At 36.2% G+C, this 18,006-nt stretch overlaps 1 protein-coding gene across 1 annotated transcript in view; it reads left to right on the top strand.

Moving 5' to 3' along the window:
- The window catches only part of VPS13C (vacuolar protein sorting 13 homolog C), a 6,956,796-nt gene that overhangs the window by 2,418,874 nt on the left and 4,519,916 nt on the right, over positions 1-18,006 (top strand). The window contains exons 23-24 of the mRNA XM_044076309.1: positions 5,724-6,636; positions 6,750-7,411. Coding sequence (XP_043932244.1) covers positions 5,724-6,636; positions 6,750-7,411 — 1,575 coding nt within the window. The remainder of the gene's footprint in view (positions 1-5,723; positions 6,637-6,749; positions 7,412-18,006) is intronic.

The following is an 18,006-nucleotide window of genomic DNA, read 5'->3' as shown; positions in this document are numbered from 1 at the left end:
TTCAACAACCCGAAAGCGCTTATCCCGATTTTTTATTGAGTATTTAATTTTTTATTGTACAATTTTTTATTGTATTGGGTTATACACTCTTCTATTGAGTATATAATTTTTTATTGTACAATTTTCTATTGTATACTTTTAAACACACTAATGAGTTTTTTAAAACTACATTTGTTTATATTTAGACATGAATTATCAATTTATTTTATTATTGATGTAGTAGGTTTTGACACCGTATTTATTTTATGTGTTATAGTGTGTGTATAAAAACCTTTTTAAAGAAATGAATTTATTTAAAAAATACACATTTATCAGGAAATGATGACTATTTGGTCACTTCCTATTTTTAACATATAATACGAGCGTTTTAAAACGGTCTCTTTGTACCTCTGATGAAGCTGTGACAGGAGTTACAGCAAAAACGCTTGTTTCTTTTGAAATAAACTCTTGCGTTAAGGATACTCAACTTGGTTTGCTTGCTGCTTTTCAAGTTTGCTTGCTGGTTACAAGGTTGCCTGTGGATCGTTTAGTTCAACGATTTTTTATCTGATGTAAGAAAATGTAATTTTTTTATGGTACTATTCGTGCTGTACGTTGTAGTATATTATTTTTACTATATATGGGTACAGTTGATAACAATGAATGCTCATTCAGTTTAAAGGAACAAACACTCTAAAAGTGAGTTTTTTTTCCTTTGTTTTTCAGCTTGATGTCTGCTTTCCATGTGATTTTGCATTATAGTTGGTGCAGGAATATTCCCTTACCCCACTGTTGTGTGATCTCAGAATTGGTATATAAAATGGGTGTTGTCAGGGTACACATATGCATGGAAGTCATTCTGTCTGTCATAGCTTTACTTGTTTGACAGAGTGAACTATTTTGAAAATTCATCAAGAGTTTCCATAGTTGTATGCTACAGATGTCAGAAGAATAAAATAGCATGTGTGGGTAAATTGTGTGTCTTTGGAATTTTAATGTTTGAACATTCAGTATATTCAAATGTTTCATCACTGGAGCTTGATTATGTGTGTGCATGTGTGTGTTAGCTAGGATTTAGAGTAAAGGCTACATAAGGAGATACATTTAGTGGTTTGTATGTGTGTTGCTTTGTGTCTTGTTTAGTGCTACAGAAAGGGTTTTTCTTAGTTGCGGTATAGGGTTGGGGTTTGGGTGAGGGTTAGCATGCATTACTGAGTGGAGGTATAGTGTTGGGTTTAAGGGCAGGGTAAGCATGCCTTACTAAGGTGAGGTATAGCGTCAGGGTTAAGGGCAGGGTTAGCATGCATTACTGAGTTTAGGCAGAGGATTAGGGACAGGATTAGCACACATTGCTAAGTTGAGGCATAGGGTTGAGCTTAGGGGCAGGGTTCGCACACATTACTAAGTTGATGTATAGGTTTGGGGTTAGGGGCAGGGTTAGCACACATTACTAAGTTGAGGTATAGGTTTGGGGTTAGGGGCAGGGTTAGCACGCATTACTAAGTTGAGATATAGGGTTGGGGTTAGGGGCAGGGGTAGCACACAATAATAAGTTAAAGTATAGGGTTGGGTTTATTGGCCCAAGGATAGCATGCATTAGGTCTGTGGTTAGGAGCAGGGTTAGCAAGCATTACTAAGTTGGCACAGGGTGCCAGATGACCAGCTATGGTACTGCTTCCTCTCTCATACTTCTGTTTTTTGCCACTTTATTTACTCATCTAAGTACTTAAAACATTTTGTGTTTGTTTCAGCCTTTTGTCATTTGAGTTTATGTATTTCCCCAATGTCTCATGTTATGTTTTAACATTTCTGAGTTTGATTTTTTTTTTTTCTCCAATTGAAGTCATTTCTTGTGCAAAAGCTGAAACTTGAATTTTTTTTTTTTTTTTTTTTTTTTTTTTTTGCCGAGTTGCTGCAAGATTCTTTGCCAGAGCTTTTTTATCTCTTTTCTGGTTGACTTACCCTTACTTTATCCAAATTCCTTTGCTGTTATCCAGGAACTGTAATTATTAGACAGTAGCTGAAATAAAACCAAACTAATAAATTTTACTGGCTTTTTAAAGAATGTCTGTTTTCACATTGTAAGACCTCTTATCAACCATTGGGCAGCTTCGGTGGTGGAACTGTTAGTGTTGCTGCCTCACAGCAAGAGGTTCTCTGGTTCGATTCTTGGCTGGAGCGCCTTCTGTGTGGAGTCTGCATGTCCTCCCTGTGGGCACATGGGTTTTTCTTTGGGTGCTTTGGTTTCCTCCCACATTCCAAAGACATGCTGCAGGTGTATTGGACACACTAAATTGGCCCTAGGTGGGTTGTGTGCGTGTGTGTGCCTTCTATGGAAGGCTGGGTGCTGGACTGGTAAATGAACACCGTAAAACTCCACTGCCCATTGTTCTGCTGAGAATTGTTCCTCTGAGGTGACCTTTAACTGGAGAAGCTAAAAGAAGAAGAAAATCTCTTAACCTGCTGTTGAGTGTGGAGACACCTTGGAACATTTGTAATTGAAGCAATGTGTGTGTTGACCTTGACTGTCTGCACAAACCAACGCATACAAAAAAGTACAAAATTGTTAAGGCACTGTGCTTGCATTTTCAGCTTTCTGGAGGACTGAAACATCACTACATCGTTTGCAAGCAGCCAGGGTTAGACCAGATATAAGTTAAGTTACTTCTTTTCACAGTAGCAGTGTGCTTGCTTGGTTGAGAACCAGGCTTGAGCAGATCACCTTCTTTTTTGAAGTTGATGAATTCTTAGTAATTGGACTGTCAGCAGAAGTGAGACATCCAATCATTGTATACCTTCAAGTTATATATTTTGTGATATTGGTGGTCCATTTAGTCTTGATTACTTCAGAAACCTTTAAATATAGGTAGTATGTCTCTAAAGAGCATGTGGAAAGATATATGAAGTTCTGCGATGAAAGGTCAGTAAATTCAGTAGAATAAAATAATACAGTAGAAGGAAGTCTGGGCATAAATGTGAGAGTCAGCAGTGGCTAAATTCTACTATAGAACATTTTAACTCCCAAAAACAAAGAAGTTAAGTTTAATTGCTGTCTTTTTTTCTGTTAAAATGTTATGTTTAAGTAAAAAATATTTAAAACTCATGTAAATAAGCTCATGTAAAGATGTCTTTACCCTGCAATTATAAATGTACGTCATGTGGAACTTAAATGTGGAGCTTTTCTTCCTTGGCCTCTGCTGAAAATGGTTAGCAATGACAAATAAGTAAACTATCCAGTAAACATTATAGTATTTCTTCTAACTGCTTTCTTCAGTTTCTTTTTTGTGAGGCTGTTTGGACGCTGGAAGTAAATAAATTTGATTTTTGCATTAATAATATTAGATACTACAGTTTCTATTTAACAGTGGAATTCCAATCAGCTTCTTAATAAATTGTTTCCAACTTTTTCCTTTCTAGTAATGCAGTTCTTTTAATGGTTAATGCGCCTGCGTTACTCTAGCATTATCATCTTAAGTATATCTAAAGTAAGAGTTCAGTATTTTGACTAAATATTATAATTACATTACCTGTTTGTACTGTAAGGTGTATATATTTAGGTTTGCTTGTAATCTTTTTTTCCGTAAAGATTTTATCTGCAGAAAATATGATACCTGTACTACCCCCACATCAGTGCAGTTTACCTTTGAGCTGCCAGTGTACTTTGGTAATTAAGATTCCTATAGTACCCCCACATCAGTGCAGAGTACCTCTGAGCTGCCATTGTACTTTGGTAAATAAGGTACCTGTATTTTACTTATGTCAGTGCGGTGTACGTGTGAGTTGCTATTATTCTAGAGTAAGTGAGATATCTGTAGTCCCCCCTCTTGTCAGTGTACCTGTGAACTGTCACTGCAGTTAGGTAAATAAGATTCCTGTAGTGCTCCAGTGTCAGTGCAGTTCACCTGTTGACAGTCTCCATATGAAAGTAGTCAGCAATGAAAAAAATGTCTAACAACTTGGAGATGCACAAAGGAATCTTGTAAATTTCACTCGGAATGAGATGTACAGAATTCCCCTATCCAACTTCTTGTTTGTCACTAAAACATTTGCTAATGGAAAAATATCTTTGCAGATGAAAAATGATTAGCATTTTGATGGCTTTCATCATTTTGCCTTACTTTTTCAAGCCTACTTGTTTACAAAATAAACTTGTTTATAGCTTAAGCCAAGGACAGTAACCTATAATTAATTCTGTAAAGTGACTTGTACGATAAATTACAGTATAATAGTTATGGCGTACGCTATATGAAGCTGAGCAGTCTTGACATTAGATGGAAAAAATCCTCCCTTTTCTTATGTATGTTTCTGGGCATTGGTTCTTAATTAACAATATTGTCTGACACACTGCATGCTTTATTGCTTATGAAGTAAAGTCTCTATCAGCTCTGTGGTTATTTTTTAAGTGCAAGTCAAATTTTTCAAACATAGTTGCTCTCTTTCAACGTATATGTAATCACAAAATAATCACAAGAAAGCAGCATTAAGTTTTTCTGCTGATGAAAAAAATTACCATCTTTAGGCCAAACATGCAGTTTCTGATTATGGGTAAACAGCTCAGGGCATAACTTAAAATCATAACATGAAAGCAATATGCAGAATCTTGAATTAAAGAAGGAAACGGTGCATACTTTGCTTGTGAGGAGATATTGAAGTGGTGCCATTGGTAGCAGCAGGCCACACATCATATTGATCTGTTTTCATTTGAGCTTTATTCATTTGCATACTAGACTGCTAGAGCATTTCATTGAGTAGGGTTGCCACTGTATGAAATGTCCAGAGAGGAACAGATTGTATAACAGAAACTTGACATCATGGTGTGTGATCAAAAGTGATGTAAATAAGAATGTAGCCAAAGAACATTACTACCACAGAGAGAGCAGCAGACATGATTTCAAACATCAGAGTACCATCAGTACTCTATAAACAGTATTGTCTTCATAGGTTCTTATTTGTCAGGATTACTTGTACTGCTTTTTTTTTTTAATCTTACTAAGTCATCAATGAGTAATGGCACTTGAAGTCTAGTTCACTTACCTTAAATAAAATAAAACAAAGAAAGCAGGGCCCATTTAACTAAGTTGTGAAGAAAATGAAAACACTGTCATCTGTGTTAGTATTTCTCGCACGAGATTTGTGTATATTTTCAGATTAATTTGTATTGTATTGTATGCCAGCATGTCTAATTGTGAAAATGTGAGTAAGATTTTAAAATGGTGAGTATTTCCTGTTTATAACAAATGCAGATAGTAAGAAGAGTCGAACACAGCATAGACTCCTTCCAGAGCAGCGGTCCCAACAAAACTTGTCACAGACGTCAGTTGCACGAATAAATAATTTATTAAAGAGTAAGCGCTTTCACCTACTTGAGGCTTCTTCAGACTCAGACAATAAAATACAATTAGAGTCACATTTAAATACCATAGAGGGCGGGAATCTGTACATTCTTCAAATCGATTTAAAGCACCATCTCATTTTATAAAAACTCACTTAAAACAAGCATCCAACTATACATTAAAACACATATAAAACCTATAAAACATATAAATGCATATAAAATATAAGACATTTCATTCATTAAACGCCTAATATAATAATAATTTCTACTGGCCACTGTCTAATTCAAAATGCCTTGTGTGTCTATTATTAATATCCCCTAGCGTAAATGAGTTTTGTATGCACTATATAAATTCATTTATGAGTTCTAAGCTTTCTCATTTTAAGATATGGTTTGACTGAGCACATAGTGTTCAATCCTGTCGGAGAATATGTTTAGACCGGAGGCTTTAACTAGCACAACCAAACCCACGTCGGAAAGGTTTGCAGAATGCATGCGTAAACGGTCCAATCCATTGATTCTCTATGAGGACAACGGCGTTTTTGGTGAGAACACTGACACTGTTCTAAATAGAGAGGAATTACTAACGGCTTTAACCACATTTGAACTAGATATGCTAAAACTAAAGAGATTGCAGTATCAGCGCATGCACTTTGAAGTGTGCATACAGAGAAAAGTGGTTCCGAGGGGATTACGAGTGCTGAAGATGCCAACTACAGGCACAACGTATCCGGAGCTGCTATGCCGTTGGCAGCAATTGAACCTGGAAGTAAGTTTAAAATACATGCATTTGTTAAATGACTACTTCACTCCCGTAGAAGAGTCCTTGAGGTCTAAGATAAATGAACGTTATGTGATGCTTAATGAGAACTTTGGTGGTTCACTGTTAGAAGAAAATTTGAATATAGCCTTGGACAATGTCTCTCAATATGAAAGAAAGCTTCTCTCACAGAAGCAGAATAAACTTAAACGGGACATCACAGATTTTCAACTGGGTAATATTTTTACTTGGCCCAGACTCACTGGGGCTGATACTGCCCCTATCAATAAAGTTAATAATGGAACAAATGGTACTGTCGTTGATAAACATACTGACATTACTAACAGGCCAGCCTCTGGTATTAATCATACGATCCAGTCCAGAGGGCAAGAACTACCTGTCAACAGTACTAGTAGCAGTAATCTGAATATTAACACACCAGAAACAATTAATAAGGAGGTGGATAGAGTATGTCAGCCTAACAGTTCTACTGTTGAGTGTACTTCTGATGTCATTATTGTGTCACACAATAAGTCACCAGTCTCTGAACCTTCAGTACGAAGTAAAACCAAGCCTTTGGCTAGGCAGAATGATATGGTACCAAATGCACTTACAGCTTCGGCACCACATTCAGAGAATTTATCATTTAATTTAACCCACCCTTTTCCCATCAAGGATTACAAAGGGGACGGAAGGGGACGGTCACTAAGCAGAGGCAGGCAGAAGAGGAAGCAGTCGTTCGACAGCCTACCCAACAGGAATATCAAGAGGATGTGGGAAGACAAGGGGAGAGGCAAGATGTCACCACAGACTTAGTACACAACTTATCTTCAAAAATACTTTATGCTAATGATCTATCGGTCCTGTCCAAGGGCCTATCTTTCATTCCAACTTCTAGAAGTAAGTTTGAAGAAACCATTCGTGATTTTAAACTATTTGTGAGAAATATTTCTCTACGTCTAACTTTCAGAGACAGTAGTAATGGCCCTTTGGTCAATAACTTTAAGCGTCCGAGCACTTTCACACCACCTATGCACCCGTTGTTGATGGCTTTTAGTAGATTGGTGGAAGATGACTTATATAAAATGAGAGACAACAACACCAAGAAAGGTTATACTAAGTATAATCTAACCAAGGCAGAGAATGAAGCTTTGCACAAACTGAGTAATGATCCATTAATATGTATTAGACCAGCTGATAAGGGTGGTGGTCTAGTAATAATGGACACTGCAGATTATGTTAACAAAATGTTTTCTATGTTAAGTGACAAGCAGTTTTATGAATCTATTGATATAGATGTTGTTAAATTCTACGAACATAAAGTACACCAGTTTCTAGTAGGCCTTTTAAATAGTAACATCATAGATCATGACCTATTTTTATATTTAGATGTACCCACCCCCAAACTTCCCGTGATTAATGGCATACCAAAAATACATAAGGACCTCATGAACCCTCCCCTCAGGCCTATTGTTTCTGGAAGTGGGTGGGTTACTGAGCCCCTGTCCATATATATTGAGAAGAATTTGAGACCAGTTGTAGACAACAATGTAAACATACTAAAAGACACGAAACAATTCTTAATAGAGTTGTATGAATATCTCAAAACCACAGTAGACTTGGATGGTATCATCTTTGTCACTATGGATGTACATTCCCTATTCACAGTTATCCCAAATGGGATAGGTATAGATATGCTACATCGTTATTTAATAAGGGAATCTGGTTTTTCTGATATTAAAATTGATTTGTTATTGTCTTTGTTAAAATTAGTTCTACATAATAATTTGTTTTGTTTTAAGGGGAAATGTTTTCTACAGAAAGATGGCGTGGCTATGGGCACTTCTTGTGCCAATAGCTACGCCAACTTGTTTATGGCTCAGTGGGAACATGATTATATGTTTTGTTTACCATTATTTCAACACCATGTTTTATTTTATAAACGATTCGTAGATGATTTGTTTATGTTATGGAGAGGGACAGAAGTGGAACTACAAACATTTATTGAGTCTATCAATACTGCTACCACTTATATTAAGTTTAGTCATGAATGTTCTCCAGATAAAATCCCATTTTTGGATATTTATGTTGAAAAATTACCAGGAGGCCTTATCAATACTGGACTGTTTAGGAAACCATGTCATAAAAATACATTGTTGCACCGTACCAGCATGCATCCTCAATATGTCTTTAACAATATAATAAAAGGCCAGGCCATGAGGGTCTCGAGATATAATTCCAGTGAGAATAAATATGGTAGTGACTTAATGGACCTTAGGGGGAGGTTATTAGAAAGAGGTTATAAAGATAGTGATATCATGAAAGGTACTGCCGATATCCCATATTTAAGAGATAACTCAGCTCATCCATATTTTTCGGACAAAGATGTCTCAAATGTGCATATGATGAAACACAACACGGATGGAATAGCGTTCTCAATATTATATACTGAAGACGTAGGAATCATAAAAGATGTTGTACGGTCACATTGGGATATTTTGATGGTAGACACACAAATAAAAGGGATTATAGGTGAACAACCACGTTTTAGGTACAGAAATAAGAAAAACCTAAAGAACATCTTGTGTGATAGAACATATTGTCTACCACCTTTGAATAATCTGTTAGGAGGTATGAGAAGGTGTGGGGCATGTAATTTTTGTATGTATGTTGATCTGGATAATAAATTTATACATCCAGTAACTAAATACACATATATGTTTAGGGTACAAGGTGACTGCAATACCATGAATGTAGTCTACTTGGCTACATGCCAGGCATGTGAGTCATTCTATGTTGGAAAAACCAATAGGTATTTTAAAAATCGTATTAGAGAACATTTATACTGCATTAGGATGGCTCACAAAACGAACGCTTTGGCTAGGCATGTTATGGAATGTGGAGATGTACATACATTCAAGTTTAAAATAATTGAACAGGTACACTTGGACATAAGAGGTGGGGATGTTAAAAGTTATACTGAAAGTAGAGAAAATAACTGGATAATTAAACTACGTTCTGATATAAAACCAGGATTGAACACTATGTGCTCAGTCAAACCATATCTTAAAATGAGAAAACTTAGAACTCATAAATGAATTTATATAGTGCATACAAAACTTATTTACGCTAGGGGACATTAATAATAGACACACAAGGCATTTTGAATTAGACAGTGGCCAGTAGAAATTATTATTATATTAGGCGTTTAATGAATGAAATGTCTTATATTTTATATGCATTTATATGTTTTATAGGTTTTATATGTGTTTTAATGTATAGTTGGATGCTTGTTTTAAGTGAGTTTTTATAAAATGAGATGGTGCTTTAAATCGATTTGAAGAATGTACAGATTCCCGCCCTCTATGGTATTTAAATGTGACTCTAATTGTATTTTATTGTCTGAGTCTGAAGAAGCCTCAAGTAGGTGAAAGCGCTTACTCTTTAATAAATTATTTATTCGTGTAACTGACGTCTGTGACAAGTTTTGTTGGGACTGCTGCTCTGGAAGGAGTCTATGCTGTGTTCGACTCTTCTTACTATCTGCATTTGTTACTGCCATTACGTTGATTAGAAGAGTCGTTTATTCCGCGCTGTATCCATATCATTTTTATTTCCTGTTTATGCAGAATGTTTAAAGAATCTGTCAGTGTTTTGCTACATTTCTAATCGTGCATATTTGTGAGGGAGATTCTCAAGTACAAACTGTCTATGGAGAATCCGCTGATTATTAGGCGATACCATTAGTATGGTCTGGCTTGCTGTGTGATTTATTTGAACAGATGATTAACAGGAAAAAGAACTTTTTCAAACAGCTGATTGTTTTTAAAATACTGCAAGACAGTTGAGACTGTTAACCTGGACTACAAAAGAGACTGCTGAAGTCAGTTGAAGGGGCAGTTAAGAGCTGCAGTCATTTACAATACGGTGCAGTGAATACCCAAGGAAAAGGACTCTCCAAAAACTGTAAGCCTGCCTTTGCCTTGCTGTTATGTTTTAGATTAGATCAGGGACAGTATTCTCTAGTTAGATTAGGAAAGTTTAGTTATTTAGTTAGTTTTTCTAAGATGATGGACTTCTATCATACAGTTTAATTTTATATTTCTGTTGATTGAATTCTGGTGTTTATTGAAAGTTATCGATTTACATTCTTGTAATCATTTTACTTATTATTAAATGTTGTTCATTACTTTACATTGTGGTTGGAGAATCAGTGTGTTCTTTATAGAGATTAGTGTGTGCTTATACCAGTTTAATACTCCCCAAGTCACCTCAAATGCCTGGCTGCTTCTGGTTATAGCTATAATTTATTTTTATTCATTTTTTATTTTGCATTTGTGGACCGGGATATTCCGCCTGGATGCATGTCCATTTTCAGCAGAGGCCTGTGGAGAAAAGCTCCAAGGGTTAGCAGATAAAGCATTGCATAATACCAGCATTACATATTACAAACGGACTATTTACAGAGATTACTTTAGTAAGCAAGTTAAGTTCCACAGGTTAGAGTTAATCCTGAGTGCAAGTCAGGATTAAATTAAATTACATAGCAAACTGGTTAACAGATTTTTTACACATTCTAGAGAGAGTTAATCAGGCTTGATACATTGACATAGCCAGTTAAGTGACAAATGTTGTCTGAGTCTAGTTTTAAATTGACCTTAGGTGGAAAGTAAGGTAATATCAGCTGGAAGAGAGTTCCAGGATCTACTTACAGAGTTTGCAAAGAGAGAGTCACCGACTGTGTTATTCATTTTGCTAGTCTGAATTAGTAGTTTGTTAAAGGATTGAAGCAGTCTGGGATTGTTATAGGGGGTGATAATATTTTTAAGTGCAGGAGTATTGTCCGGATTATAGAGGATTTTATAGGCCATAATTAGTTGGTTATACTGGATTAGGCTGGGTAGTTCAAGCCACCCAAGCTGATTTAGATTGATGCAATGATGTGTCCTAAAAGGCAGCCCAGTGGCAAACCTGGCAATCTAGTTTCTAGCAAATTGAGAGTTTGTTAAGGACAGTCTTGTTTAAATTCGAGAATAGAGGGTATGCATACAGAAGGGTTGAAAGAAGGTGTGAGCGAGCTATGACGATTTTAGCTGGAGGGGTTAGGAAGGCTTTTATTCTGTAAAGTGACCTTAGTTTTTTTTGATGGCTTTGATAGTTTGGTTAACATGTAGGTCGAATTTTAGATTATTGTCTATGATGACACCTAATAGTTTTGTATAGGGGTCAGGGGAGATTATTGTGCCATCATTTGAATTTATGGTAAAGGTAAAAGCGGTAGACCTACGTGTTGGTGAAAACAGCATTTTAGTTTTTTGGGGATTTAGGATCAGACTATGTTCAGAAAGCCAGTTTTCTATTGTATTAAAGGTTGTCTGGGTAGCTGACCATAACTCTACTGGAGATGTGACTGAGCAAATCAGAGTAGAATTATCAACATATTTTGATATATAATTTTTAATAATTGATCACTCTTTGAAGGGCATGTAGACCTGTCTTGTTCTGATGGCAGACAGCTGGAAATCTGTGTCAGGGTTCCCATAATTGTCTAAGTGTGTGAGATTTAAATTTATTTTGAGTGTGAGTCCATCTTAAACTGGAACATATTGCTCTGAAGTGTATATTAAGGGAATACATTTCAGGTGGACAGAGGTACAGTATATAGTCCAGTTCCAGAAAAAGTGTGTTCCTATTGTGCTCTTAAGAAAATTGTGGAATTTTACTCTTGTGTGTTCTATGCTCGGGTGCTTTTCGTGATGCTCCCACACTGGACTCAGTAGTGAGTATTGAGGCTCCTTAATTACTGACCCATGTGTTAAGTGGGGGCCATCACATTATTGGTGGGAGTCTGGTGGGATGTTGACCTGATGTTACAATGTTACTCTTACTAAGTCATCAGTGTGTAAAGGCCCTTGAAGTCTAGTTCACTTACCTGTAAATAAAAGAAAACAAGACCCATTTAACTAACTACGTTACATTATCAATTTTAAGTCTAGATTTAAATGCTGTTATAAAAAAGAAGAAAAAAAGATTTAAGTGCAGCAAGATGTAAATTGCAGAGTAGCTAGTATTTAGTCTGCTACGTGTGCATTGATGCCTCAGTGAATTAAACTTTCACTCATAGTCCTTATAGGACTTCTTTTCATCAGAAAAGAGTTAATAGCAAATTTGGCACAGTTCTATCTGGCAGACAATGTCATGTCAGTCATCAGTTAAGAAACCAAAAAAACTAACAATTGTAATGTGTATCCCAAGCAAAGAACAGTATTAGCAATAGCTTCATACAGTTTTAATTGTATACTACAAAGTGCTTGACTGCAGCAGTTAATTCAGTATGGTAGTAAGAAATCCTGTGACAAAAACTGCAGGTGTTGCATTGCTCATGTTTTGGTGCACTTGTAGAGAGGCATTTTACAGGCAGGTTGTCCTCTTTACAAGGATATGCATGAGAACAGAAAGTAATAATGGATGCTGCAGTGGTGCAGCGGTTTGCGTTGTTGCCTCACAGAAATTGGTTCTCAGGTTCAATTCTCTGCTGGGGTGCCTTCTGTGTGGAGTCTGCATGTCTTCCCTGCATTCATGTGGGTTTTCTCCGGGTGCATCTGTTTACTCCCATGTTGCAAAGACATGTATTTAGAGCATTTCTCCCCAGGCTTCCGCTGAAAATTAGCTTGTTCCAAGTCAGACTTCCTGTTAAACAAATAAATGTTAGACAGGCTAAACAGGCTTGGAATTCCCAGAGTACATTTGAAGGGACCACCTTTATACAAGAGCACTACAACTCCCATTCTGCATTCCTTGGTAATGCAGAAATACCTCACTAAAAGTATCACAGGCCTAAAGCAGATGCCCTATACTGACAGTCTAAAAAAACTCCAGCTGTACTCTGTGGCATATTGTCTACTCAGAGGCAATCTCTGCTTAACATACAAGGCCATGTCAAACCCTGAGCTGTTGGACATGCTCCACTCCCAATCTCTCAGAGCCACACGCTCCAGGGATCTAAACCGTGTCATCACAATGAACAAAACATGCTTGAGAGATAGGTTCCTGACCCAGAGACTCCCCATACTCTGGAATAGACTGCCCATACATGTCAAGCAGAACGCCTCCTTGGCCCTCTTCAAAAGGAACCTTGACGATTGTATGGGAGAAAGGAAATTCATCCAAGGGATCACTTCAATCCCCCTGCTTGACAGGGGTCCAGCGAGGTAAATTTTGTGGGAAGAAATATCCAGGGAATTGTTATGGCTAGGCTTATATAGGCCCTAAAGCTGATAGCCTAGTACCAATGTATGAACCAGTGGGAGAGACTTAGTTTGGAGAGTTGATGAAGGAATTTTGCTAATTGACATTTTGCACTTCACAACATATATCCAGCGGTATTCTCAGAACCCATGGAAGAAGTGTTTTTCATTTTGGAAAATACAAAGGGGACTTCGTCCAGATTGATATCAGGAGGGAGAGTATGAAATGGAATGGAGGAGAGAGGGTGGAGGGTGATTGGAGTCAAATTGGAAGATATTTTGTATGAAAGAATATTAGCAATGTCCTTGGAGTCAGAAAAAGGTACTGCATGAGATAAGTACAGACTTGTAGGTAATGTAAATCTTTCTAATACAGATGATGAAGAAGGGTTTATGGTTATCATTTGATTAGTATCAGTCCTAGGTTCATTCTTGGTCTTACATTTCCTAATGGTAAATTAGAGAGACTTACTCACCAGTTTTAAATCCCCTTTATAATGATGAAATAGTAGTCTTTTAATAATGGCCAGGAGGTTTTATGTTTTTATTATAGTTAGTCAACACAGTAGTTCCACCATTTTGGTATAGTTCTAAACTTGCCATTATGCTTACCCTGGACTGGTATGGATGCCTCAATGTATCTTTCCTTGAAGGGAGTAAAATTCAGAGCAAGAAGCAACAGTCTCAGGTACAAGGCCTTTTGAGGGCGTTATACCACTAATGATTGTCAATAAGATCAATAAATAAGTAACTGGTCTTGGAATAATCCTTGAATTTAGAGGAATTAGAGGTCACCAAACAGGCTTTCCAAGAGAAGATAACAGTAAAATGGTTAGATTTGACTAGGGAGGCCATTGACAAGTGGGCCTGGTGCAGTTGGAAAAGATGAAGACAAGATCAAAAAGATGAACACTTCTAGTAGGCAGAGAGACAGTTTGGTCAAGTGCATTGCCATTAACAAAGTCCAGATTTCTGGGCATACTTCTTGTTTATGTAGATTATTGAAGTCATCCATAAGAAAAATGTAGTTGGTTCGACTGTTAACATTTCTAATTAGTTAAGGTATTCTGTCTTCATTACTGACTTAGAAAAAGAAAGCATCATAAAATATTTATAACACATTTATTCTTCAGTTGCTTTTTTTCCACAGTTCACGTGCAACCTTCTGATGTATAACTGTATAAAACACACAAATTAAAAACTATTAGTCTGAGCACCCATCAGTAGATTTTTTTTGGTCCATAAGCTTTCAGGGTGATCATTTTCAAGCCAAAAACTTATGAGAGGGTTATGGTGAGCCGATTTAAATGACATGCTGTAAACATGTGGATTTTTGCCATATACTGTCTTTACTTCTGCTTAACAAAGGTCTTCCACTTTTGTTTTTTTGGGTCAAAGGCCCTTTATTAATTTAGACAACCAATAAATTTTCAGACCTTTCCTTGTGAAAGCCTAGTCCATCATATCAAGCAGTTTATATTATGTTAACCTCAAGGTGCTGGAGACTTCCAAAATGGCAGCACATTGAGTATCAGCTTAATTCTACTTCTCCCAGTGTGAAAACAGAAACATATCAGAAAAAGCCAGTTGATTTATAATTCTGGGTAAATTTCAGTAGCTGGCTAGGAAAAAGGAAATGCAGAGGACCTGAAGGAAAACCAGCTTCAAAAAGTGAGAAAAAAACATTGACTGGGATAAGTACTGCAGATGTTTAGCCAAAAGCAGTGCAAGCTCCAGACATGACTTCCAGTAATCTAGAAGAAAATATAAGCAACTGTACACAGACCTGATTAAAATAAATGAAACACTGATGGGAGTACATCAACTTAAACAACAAAAGGCTGGGAAAAAATGAAGAAGCCTTAAACAGATACTCAAATGAGGTGAAAAAACTGCAAAAGTCAGAGACTGAAATAAAGAAAAGGCTGGCTTAATATGAGACTGCACAAGAAGAGACATTAAAAAATAGAATGAGGACAGAGCATGCAGGGAAAAATCTGAGATTTTCTGCTGTACCCTATAGAAGCTGGAAGAAACAAACTGTTAATTTTATGAAAGCACAGATAAGCAACTGCACTGGTATTCCACAGCAGTTGTTGTTAATAGGAAGTACACATATTGTATATGCTGCAAACCTGGCTATGAGAAAACAATCTAGACAATTAAGATAGTCTTACTAGCAGAAGGAATTTATGGTGGAAGGACAAAGTACTAAAAGTGGGATATAGCAGAATGTTAGTGAAGAATGATTACTCATTGTACACCAGGCAGAAGAGGAGTAAATTTACAACTATTGAGGGAATATTGAGTGAGATTCAAACTGCTGTACTCAGCTGTCTTCAACATATTCTTCCATAGAGGGACATTTTTTGATGAAGTGCATGCTAAGGAAGAAACACGAAAGTTTGTCCAACAAAAAGTGAGCTGTGAAAAAGAAGGATATTCTGTTTCTTTTTCTGGTAATAAAGACCACAGAGACTGTGCCATTGAAACATTTTCCAGTGTTTCAACAGAAAATGCTTGAGAGTAGAAAAAAAAAGCACAAGAGTCGAAGTGAAGCAGAGACAGGATTTTGGAGATGGAGATGAACCGGAATAAAACTGACAAATGTGGGGATTACAAAGCAATAAGTATTTTTGTGAAACATGACAGAACGGGGAAATTTGGAAATACTGGACTTTTTTAATGTGTTAAACTTGTAGGGGACTGTAAAGCATATGCCCTACTTCATGCCATTAATGTTCAGAAAAATACTTAGCAAAGGGGAGGCAGAAAGTTGACTAAGTAAAACAAAACTTGTTCTTAATGATACTAGTGCACAATTTTCTTTGCATGCTATAAAGTAAAATTTCTCAGTTATTTTTTAAGTGTAATAGGGATACTAATATAAACAGGTGCTTTGTTTTTTTTCTTCTCTCTTTCTCCATCGCAGTTTTTATAAATGTAGGCACTGCAATGTAAAAAAAAAGGTTTTGTTAATAGAGCATGTCAAAAGAGAAAAAGTGTTTTTTCTTATTATTGCAAAGGGGAATTAACAAATTAAGGCCCTTAGTTTGATCTAGTCTAGTAGCAGGTTTTAAAAGAAAGCAAGTAAATTAAAAAGAATATTGAATATTATGAGGCTTTTTCTAGCAAATGAATGCATGATTAGTAGCAAGTTTGCATCTGGTCCTCATGTCTGCAGAACACAGTCTGATAAAGAGAAATGGCTAGGAAATATTCTCTGAAAGCATTAAAGTGTTTACCTAGCTGAGAGAGCTATAAAGATGAGACAGAACCAGACAGCAGTTGGTAGAAGCACAGAATGTGCCATGCATCTTAACATGGTTAACCTTTCTTTTAGGTTAACTGAAGTATGTGAGTTTAGCTGTCAGTTTGGAACACGTGTTTCTAATAGGAGGAAATAACTTCAGTATTTGAATATGTACATAGTTTTTTGTGTTAAGTTAATATAGGATTAGGGGGTATTGGGGGTGTGTTTATTTGTTTGAGGGTTTTTGATAAAACAAAAAGTTTTAGAAGATGTAACGTAGGTGAAATAGGTATGACAAGAAACAACTGTATAAGAAATTAACCTGCCAAACAGTGTATGGATGTAACACAAAAGCTGGAACTAGATTTAACAAAAAGCTATTGTTTGTAAAAGGTGTAATAAAATTATTTTTGTATTGCATTTAAATGTCGTGGTCTCACAGATAAACACACGAGTAGTGAACTATATTAAAAATGTAAAGTACAAATAATTATGCAACAGGTGACTCACTTAGAACTGAACATGTGAATATGATAAAGAAAGGTTTTCAGGATGGTTATTCAACAGAATACATGGGACAAAGGAAAAGGGGAATGCTAACATTAATTTTTAACAGGAGCTCCAATAGTGATAGACTTGGATAAAAAGAGAATAATGTTAAGGGGGGTACTGGCAATGGAGGAGGTTTACACTAGCATGTATTTATATTTCACCAAAAACTGTTATTATAGAGCTTAAAGGACAGTGGGATTCTGTTGTTAAATGCTCCGTTTTCTCCCTATTTACTGTCCCTGCTATGAATAATTTATTTATTTATTTATTTTACATTTGTTGACCGGGCTAGTCTAACTGGAATTAGATCCATTTTCAGTAGAGGCCCGGGGAGACAAGCTCCAACACAGTTAATATTATACAGTAAAAAAATAGTAAGTTCAGAGTAGTAAAATAGCTCTAAGCAGTTACAGCCATATACAGATAAAAAAAATAATAAGTTCAGACTAGTAAAATAGCTCTAAACAGTTACAGCCATATACAGGCACACTATATGACTGTAATAATTGTCACAAATTCAAAGAATTATAATGATAATTAAAAAGGGTCTAAACCGGTTACAGAGATACAGATTAGGTACTGTTGTCATTACAAGCATACCTAGCTCATGCTGAGGTGATATGGAATGCAATAGAAATAAGAATAAATTAGTAGTTTTCAAGTGGAAACAGGATAACAAAGAGTATATACTGTTGATAAATTATATAAATGTATCATATGATACAGTGAGATGAAGATATATAGGAAGCAGCAAGAGTATGTAAGTAGGTGGAGTATACACTTGTTACGAGCAGAGAAGACATTTAGTCAGGGTTAGTACAAGGACAAAGCCAGTGAGAATTGAGAAATTGTTTTATTAAGTGGTATCAGGCTTTGTATT

The sequence above is a fragment of the Protopterus annectens genome, chromosome 7.part0, assembly GCF_019279795.1.
Source record: "Protopterus annectens isolate FY-2018-M chromosome 7.part0, PAN1.0, whole genome shotgun sequence".
Lineage (NCBI taxonomy): Eukaryota > Metazoa > Chordata > Ceratodontiformes > Protopteridae > Protopterus > Protopterus annectens.
Note: the sequence above shows the minus strand (reverse complement) of the source record. Positions and strands in the feature narration are given on the sequence as shown.